The sequence below is a fragment of the Oncorhynchus keta genome, chromosome 13 (assembly GCF_023373465.1).
Source record: "Oncorhynchus keta strain PuntledgeMale-10-30-2019 chromosome 13, Oket_V2, whole genome shotgun sequence".
Taxonomy (NCBI): domain Eukaryota; kingdom Metazoa; phylum Chordata; class Actinopteri; order Salmoniformes; family Salmonidae; genus Oncorhynchus; species Oncorhynchus keta.
In genome coordinates, this window is record NC_068433.1 from 30,662,490 (window position 1) to 30,670,843 (window position 8,354).

Sequence of the window (8,354 nt, forward strand, 5' to 3'; positions counted from 1 at the left end):
TTTGTTTTTGTTTATCTTAACAGGTGGGGCAGAGCCCCGAATGACGGGTCGCCACTGCCTCCTGTCACTCGTTAAACAGTTACATATTGATGACAGCAAAGGGTGATGCAAGTCTAACCTGCAGTCTAATACGATTTAATTACCTGTGTTATTCAGTGCAGGGTGGGCTACTACCACCTATTTCGAACACATTTTGAAGTGGTTTTGTATTTTCTAGTGAAGAGGCGAGTCATGTGGGAGTGCGGCAAGGCGCCCGAAGAAGGGGACCAAATACAAATGAATGGCATTCATTGGTTTTAACAAGAGCAAGTGCTGCTCAACAATTGTGTATTTTCAGTCAGTCGTCTCATTTGTTTTCTTAATCCATTTTATTTACAAAGTTGTCGATTTGTAGCTTCCAACTTGCAAGTGTACATACATGAGAATGGGATTTGTTTTTCAAATGACTTAAGATTTTGCAATGTACAAAATGTATAAGACACAATATTTCCAACAATGATGGCATGAGTTAAATAACATTCCGGATTTCGCCAGGACACTAATGAATTGCCTTTGTGATTCAATGCAAAAGTAACCTACATATGCCTCTCCAAATGTATCTTCATAGCCTTCACCAATGTGCCCAACTTTCCCTTTCCTTCACTGCCGGTCTGACCCTATGTCCTGCCCGCCTGTTTTCAGCACACGGAAAATGTTTGTAAAGGGTGTCCAAGGTTAAACGCAAAACCACAATTCCTAAAAACTGTTGATTCCAGAACAACATTTCCACATTTGCCAGTAAACTTAGTTCCACACATTTCTAATGACTGTCACCATTCTATTTAGCAAACAAATGAACTAGTTAACCCTTTTATTTGACACAAAGATACATGAAAAAAATGTTATGGTGACACCTTAAGTTGACCGTGTGGATTTAGTAGAATGATGAACGGTTTTACAAACATGACATTTTCCTATTATTAGATGTTGAATTTGTTCTGTAACATTTTATAACCTGTGACAAATAATCTCAAATGACAAACAAAATGTAGATAAAAAGCTTGAGGAGTTCACAAAAACCTAAAAGCCAGAGAATTGAAAAGACTTGGAAGAGATTTAATGTATTAACAGAACAGTTCAGCATATTTCAGTATGTGTGTGTCTTCTGTCCTCTTCACAATACCATCCCTCCACCCATGATCTCCATCCTCTGCAGAGAACAGAAAAATATCACAGTTTATACAGTATATTCGTACTACCCATTACAACAGGAACAGACATTGTACACTTATGCATATTAGGCTTATGGGTTGTTGTATGTATACTGAACAAAAACACAACATGCAACAATCATTAATTTTACTGAGTTACAGTTCATATGAGGATATTAGTCAATTGAAATGAATTCATTTGGCCCTAATCTATGAATTTCACATCACTGGGAATACAGATAAAAAAAATTAAATGGACCTCAGGATCTCACTGTATTTTTGTGCATTCAAAATGCCATTGATAAAATGCAATTGTGTTCGTTATTCGTAGTTTATGCGTGCCAATAACCCCACCGCCACCATGGGGCACGTGGTCTGCGGTGATGAGGCCCGTTGGACGTACTGCCAAATTCTCTAAAATGACATTGGAGGAGGCTTATGGTAGAGAAATTAACATTAAATTATCTGGCAACAGCTTTGGTGAACATTCCTGCAGTTAGCATGCCAAGTGCACACTCCCTCAAAACTTGAGACATCTGTGGCATTGTGTTGTGTGACAAAACTGCACATTTCAGTGGCCTTTTATTGTCCCCAGCACCAGGTGCACCTGTGTAATGATAATGCTGTTTAATCAGCTCTTTGACATGCCACACTTGCCAGGAGGATGGATTATCATGGCAAAGGAGAAATGCTCACTAACAGGGATGTAAACGGATGTGTACAAAATTTGCGAAAAATAATTATTATCTTAAAGAAGGGCTTGTTACCTAGCATGTGTCATCTCAGCCATTTTCTTGTAAAACAGCTCAGCTCGCTAGCGAAATGCTAATTCACAATGTCAACGTTAGCTAGATAACGTGTTAGCTAGACTGCTTCTAGACATGGGGGCCTCAGGAGCCTGCAGGTTAGAAGATTCCACCATGGGCAACAACTGGCTAATAGAACTGAACTGATGTACATGGGGCAATGAAATTTGGTGTGTGAATCTTATAAACTCAGCAAAAAAATAAATGTCCCCTTTTCAGGACCCTGTCTCAAAGATTATTCATAAAAATCCAAATAACTTCACAATCTTCATTGTAAAGGGTTTAAACACTGTTTCCCATGCTTGTTCAATGAACCATAAACAATTAATGAACATACACCTGTGGAACGGTCGATAAGACTCTAACAGCTTACAGACGGTAGGCAATTAAGGCCACAGATATGAAACCGTAGGACACTAAAGAGGCCTTTCTACTGACTCTGGAAAAACACCAAAAGAAAGATGCCCAGGGTCCCTGCTCACCTGTGTCAATGTGCCTTAGGCATGCCACACCAGATACTGACTGTTACCCCCCCCTTTGTTCAGGGACACATTATTCCATTTCTGTTAGTCACATGTCTGTGGATCTTGTCTCAGTTGTTGAATCTTATGTTCATACAAATATTTACACATGTTAAGTTTGCTGAAAATAAATGCAGCTGACAGTGAGAGGATGTTTCTTATGCTGAGATTACGTCCTTAGAATCTGTGAATATAAAGTCACTGAAGCCTTAGATGGCTGCACCAGACCAGTTGGTGGCACTATATATAATTGGCACCAGAGGATACTAAAGCAATAACTATTGATCAAGTGGACTTTGTCTGATGCAAATTTTAAATTATGCAGACAGACATTGTGGATTTTCGTGATTCGTATAATCACATAGTTGCCCTCTTTTTAAAATGTATTTAACCTTTATTTAACTAGGGAAGTCAGTTAAGAACAAATTCTTATTTACATGGATGGCCTAGGAACAGTGGGTGCCTTGTTCTGGGGCAGAATGACAGAGTTTTACCTTGTCAGCTCAGGGATTCGATCGAGCAACCTTTCGGTTATTGGCCCAATGCTCTAACCACTAGGCTACCTGCCACCCCGTATGTGGTCTGAACGCAGTGAAAAGTGGATACTTTATTAGGTAAAATTAGAAAGGGGATGTCCTGCCACTTTTAGCCAGCGTATTACAGCTGTGAGAGTGTATCAATTCTAAGTGGTAATGCTTTCAAAAACTGCACGTAAAGACAGTTCCTACATGATAATGCATGCTTTGTTATCCGATTGATCATGCCTTTTCTGTAAATCCTGTGAACCCTGTTCATTGCTGCTAGCAACTATGTTTTTTTCTGTTTTTCGTATTTTTAATCACAACAGCACAGGTAAGATTTCCAATGTATTCATTACACATGACAAACCCGAAAAATAAGTTCATAATCACCCTATAAACACATAAGAGAGAACAGGAAATTGGACGGATAACAGCATAGAAAGAAATATTACCTGAGGCGGTTCTATGAAAGCGAGCCAATCAGAGGAGTGAGTTGGGAGAAGACCCATTGACTGACACTTGTAGATAGCCAATGCCGAGCCCAACAGGTTCCCTACAGAATAGACAAGCCCCTGGAGCCACTGCTGGTTAGAGTTCTCCAACAGCTTGAATGCTGAAGAGAGAAAGGGCAAGAGTGAGCAGTGATAACACGCTTATAAATGACATTATACAAACTGGGTAGTTAGGGTCCCAGACACTGATTGGCTGAAATTTTATTTCAGCTTTGTGTAGATCTAAATAAAGGTGAAATAAAGGTGAAAAGATCTGACAATATACCACAGATATGACACAAATACTTATTTACTGTTCTACTTATGTTGTTAACCAGTTTATAATAGCATTAAGGCACCTCAGGTGTTTGTGATTTGGACAATATACTCCACTTTGCATTGTGCCTAAGAACAGTCCTTAGCCGTGTTTGATTGGCCACTATAAACTGGGTGGTTCGAGAGCTTAATGCGGATTGGCTGAAAGCCGTGGTGAATCAGACCGTATACCACGGGTATGACAAAACATTTATTTTTACTGCTCTATTTACGTTGGTAACCAGTTTACAATAGCAATAAGGCACCTCTGGGGTTTGTGATATATGGCCAACATACCACGGCTAAGGACTGTGTCCAGGAACTCCGCGTTGCGTCGTACATAACAGCCCTTAGCTGTGGGTTTGTGATATATGGCCAATCGTACCACGGCTAAGGGCTGTGTCCAGGCACTCAACCCATACATGGAAAAACAGATAGTCCAAAGTCCAAAAATAAATCAAAAGGAAGTTCTGGAGAGCTCAATGACAATGGTTGGTGAACACTGCTGTAGTCCCAGAGAGCTAGGCACTGGCAGAGCTACTCTTTGGCTTATTTGTGCAGCTGTAGTGACAATTGTATTGTATTATGGATCTCCTATATCCGTTTCAACCTGCCCAGAGACTATGGATGAAAATGTGCACTTTTGGTAACTGACTCATACATTGACTGATGTGGAAACTGAAATGTTGATTGATGTGCACTGTCTGTACCTGTTGAAACACACTTCTTTCATATTGTGAGATGCAGGGCACCCTTGCAAAAAAGACATTGGTCTCAATGGGACTCCCTGCTAAAAGAAAAGGTAAAAAAAAAAACAAACACAATAAATACTCACTGGCAGACATGGACATGAGAGCCTGGATGGGCCTCCAGGCCATCATACAGACCATCATGATAGGGAAGATTGAGATGGTGTTCCCAGACATGTACATGATGAAAAGGTTCATGGGAATCTGCTTCAGAGGGCCCAGGGCCACGTCCCAACAACGCTGTTATAGAGGAGGGAGAGAGAAAGAGTGATGGGGGTAAGGAAGAGAAAGGAAGCTAATAACACTATATTAATAAAGTAAGATGAAAAAGTAGATAATGCAAACTTTGTGTACAATACATCATGATGTTATGAAATCACCCTCTTCTGGTGACCTACCTTTTCCACCAGGTTTTTGTCTGTTTCCTGGATGCTGGTGTCTGGGACTGGTTTGTCTGAGTATCCAATGGGGTACATCACATCTCCCTGGTTACTCTGTCTGTCTCCACGACCCCTGGAAGACAAAGTGGACAATTAGAGGGCGATCCATGGGAAGAGGTCGGAACAGAAGCTTTAGGTTATAGATTAGTTATAACAGGGTGGATCTTAAAGCATTTTATGCCTGTTTCTCTGTGTAACTGTTGATCTGGAATCATTTGACATGTCAGCACAATATCAAGTGTATCAGATAGTGAGGGAGGATGACAGTGGAGAAAGATAGAGGTTGTGTCAAAGGGCATGCCGCATTCAAGCAGACACTTTCATTCTTTATTTATTTCAAATGTAACCTTTAACTAGGGAAGTCAGTTAAGAACAAATTCTTATTTACAATGACAGCCTATCCCAGCCAAAGCCAGGCAGCGTGCCCCCGTCCCAATCACAGCCGGATGTGATACAGCCTGGATTAGAACCAGGGACTGTAGCATCACTCTTGCACGAAGATGCAGGGCCTTACATCGCTGCGCCACTCGGGAGCACTGAAGACGTGTGCAGTAAAATGCAGCATTACCGCTAGGACAGCCAGGCTACGGGTAATTTGTCTTACCTAGCATTGCCCAAGCTCAACTCCAGAGCCCATTTCATCCTCCTAGCTCCTGCTCCTCTTGTAGACACTGCCCCTCCTCCCTGTCCCCCTGGAGACGCCATGGCAATGTATAACTGTGTTGAACCACAAGAAGAACACAACATTACATCATGAAAGGAACATGACTGAGTGACATTTGACAATGACCAAAACCCTGATATTTTATTTTTGCTGCGCTTCATAGAATATCTTGCTAGTGTCAGCGACTAGGTTATTCCTAACCCATTCAGCGCCTATTGACGACAGTATCTTCTGGCTGGGGGTGTTCTGTTAAAAGCCCAGACAAACATTCTGAACGTTTAAATGCATCGCTTACGGTAAGGTTTCGGAAACACAAGGACTGTATCTTTCATATCTGCGAGGGATAATAATAAAATATGTTAAATTAAACACACTTTATATAGTTGGTAGTGTTGTTTACGGAAAGACAGGGGAGGCCCACTGTGTTAATTAGCTATGTAGCGTGCTCCGAAAAAACGTTTCGCAAGCGATGTTTGACGTTTCTAAACGTTAAAACACAGCGTCGGAATTGACAGTTATGGAGAATATTTCTTAAACTAGGTTATTCCAAGCCAACAACCCCTGACTAGCTACGAAGTGAGGCATTGGCTTGACATAAAGCAAGATGGGGGTGAAATGTTCGGGTTTCTTAGTTTAACGTTCCCCATCTATGCTAGCAGGTAGGCCATCATTGCTGGTCATACAAATACTTGTATTACATATGAACTAGGGTTAGACTATATGTTTATGGACTAACGCTACGCTAAATGACACACAATTATGATGCTGTCCAGATACGACATTCATGAAAACGGGTACTACTGCTAACAACGTATACACATGCATAGTAAGCTACTGCTAGGTTAACCGAAGCAGCTAGCTAGCTTGTTAGCTCACATCTAGCCAGAGAAATATGTTTTAGATATGAAATGACAACTCTCCTCACATTAGAGACGTTCTGACTAGTCTTTACTTTACTTTTATGTTACTCTCGAGCAGAATTAGCCAACCGTACGTGAATATTCGTCAAATTATTCACAAGTAGTTAATTCAGCTTAAATCGACGACATACGATGGCCGGGCACACAATGGTGACGTTTCAGTATTGACGTCGCGCTTCACTTCTTCAAATGTTATGTCAGACCATACCTATTGGTGTATTGCTGCCACCTACTGTACCGGGTATTGAAAACAAAATATATCAAACAGTCCAACTCCTTCAGTCACATTCAAATCACATCCCTACACAGGCTCAAGTGCATTAATCCTTGTAATGCCTCTGCAGAAAAAATCCCTGAGTCAGCTGCACTTACAAGGATGCCTATTTTCTCAGATATTATCTGTTTGCACTTTGCAGTTGATAACCATAACCAAAGTAATGAGAAGGGAGACTCATCTAAAAACAATATAATGGATGGAGTGTGCTTTGTGTCAGTCATTGTGCACCAACCACTTGATCCAATTCTTCACGTAAAGTGTATTCGGAAAGTATTCAGAACCCTTCACTTTTTCCACATGCATCGCTGCACAGCTATTTTCAGGTTTCTCCAGAGATGTTCAACCGGGTTCAAGTCCGGGCTCTAGTTGGGCCAATCAAGGACATTCAGAGACTTGTCCCGAAGCCTACGTTGTCTTTGCTTGTGAGCTTAGGGTAATTGTCCTGTTGGAAGGTGAACCTTCGCCCACAGTCAGGTCTTGAGTGCTCGAGCAGGTTTTCATCAAGGATCTCTCTGTACTTTGCTCCGTTCATCTTTCCCTCTATCCTGACTAGTCTCCCATTCCCTGCCGCTGAAAAACATCCCCACAGCATGATGCTGCCACCACCATGCTTCACCATTGGGATGGTATTGGCCAGGTGATGAGCGGTAACTGGTTTCCTCCAGACATGATGCTTGTCATTCAGGCCAAAGAGTTCAATCCTGGTTTCATCAGACCAGAGAATCTTGTTTCTCATGGTCTGAGAGTCCTTTTGGAAAACTCCAACAGGCTGTCATATGCCTTTTACTGGGGAATGGCTCAGTTTGGCAGACGGCCAGCTGTAGGAAGAGTCTTGGTGTTTCCAAACTTCTTCCATTTAAGAATGATGGAGGCCACTGTGTTCTTGGGGACCTTCAATGCTGCAGACATTTTTTTTGTATCCTTCCCCAGATCTGTGCATCGACACAATCCTGTCTCGGAGCTCTACGGATAATTCCTTCCACCTCACGGCTTGGTTTTTGCTCTGACATGCACTATCAACCTTATATAGACAGGTGTGTGCCTTTCCAAATCATGTCAAATCAATTGAATTTACCACAAGTGGACTCCAATCAAGTTGTAGAAACATCTCAAGGACGATCCATGGAAACAGGATGCAATTTTGAGTCTCATAGCAAAGGGTCTTAATACTTATGTAAATAAGGTATTTCTGTTTTCTATTTTTTGTAAATTTGCAAAACATTCTAGAAACCTGTTTCTGCTTTGTCATTATGGGGTATTGTGTGTAGATTGATGAGGATGATTTTTATTTAATCCATTTTAGAATAACAACAAAATGTGAAAAAAGCGAAGGGGTCTGAATACTTTTCGAATGCTGTATATTGCTTTGTATTTACTTCTAGTGCCACCCCAGAGATAACACTCTAGATAGGCGCCCTGCTTTGAAGATCCATACACGACACATTTCAATCTGACATATT

General features: G+C 41.3%; 1 protein-coding gene across 3 annotated transcripts; it reads right to left on the bottom strand.

Moving 5' to 3' along the window:
* Positions 1 to 835: 835 nt before the first annotated feature.
* LOC118392173 (ER membrane protein complex subunit 4) lies at positions 836 to 6,827 on the bottom strand. Of its 3 annotated transcripts, none has more exons than XM_035783876.2 (6): positions 6,692 to 6,827; positions 5,638 to 5,750; positions 4,992 to 5,106; positions 4,680 to 4,833; positions 3,491 to 3,651; positions 836 to 1,189 (listed from the first exon to the last, which is right to left on the bottom strand). In XM_035783876.2, the coding sequence occupies exons 2-6, from the start codon at positions 5,736 to 5,738 to the stop codon at positions 1,154 to 1,156; spliced, it is 567 nt and encodes a 188-aa protein (XP_035639769.1). In that variant the 5' UTR covers positions 5,739 to 5,750; positions 6,692 to 6,827; the 3' UTR covers positions 836 to 1,153. The 3 variants fall into 3 exon arrangements, with proteins under 3 accessions (XP_035639769.1, XP_035639770.1, XP_035639768.1); XM_035783877.2 differs by having other exon boundaries at positions 6,655 to 6,811; XM_035783875.2 differs by having other exon boundaries at positions 6,623 to 6,790.
* Positions 6,828 to 8,354: the final 1,527 nt, after the last annotated feature.

What these genes read in the sequence shown, in the direction of transcription:
- LOC118392173 (XM_035783876.2), bottom strand. Translation starts at nt 5,738, where the DNA reads ATGGCGTCTCCAGGGGGACAGGGAGGAGGGGCAGTGTCTACAAGAGGA. An exon ending in ACAAAAACCTGGTGGAAAAG is followed by an intron (nt 4,834 to 4,991) that starts GTAGGTCACCAG and finishes CCTCTATAACAG; the next exon opens with CGTTGTTGGGACGTGGCCCT. An exon ending in CTTTCATAGAACCGCCTCAG is followed by an intron (nt 1,190 to 3,490) that starts GTAATATTTCTT and finishes TGTTCTCTGCAG; the next exon opens with AGGATGGAGATCATGGGTGG.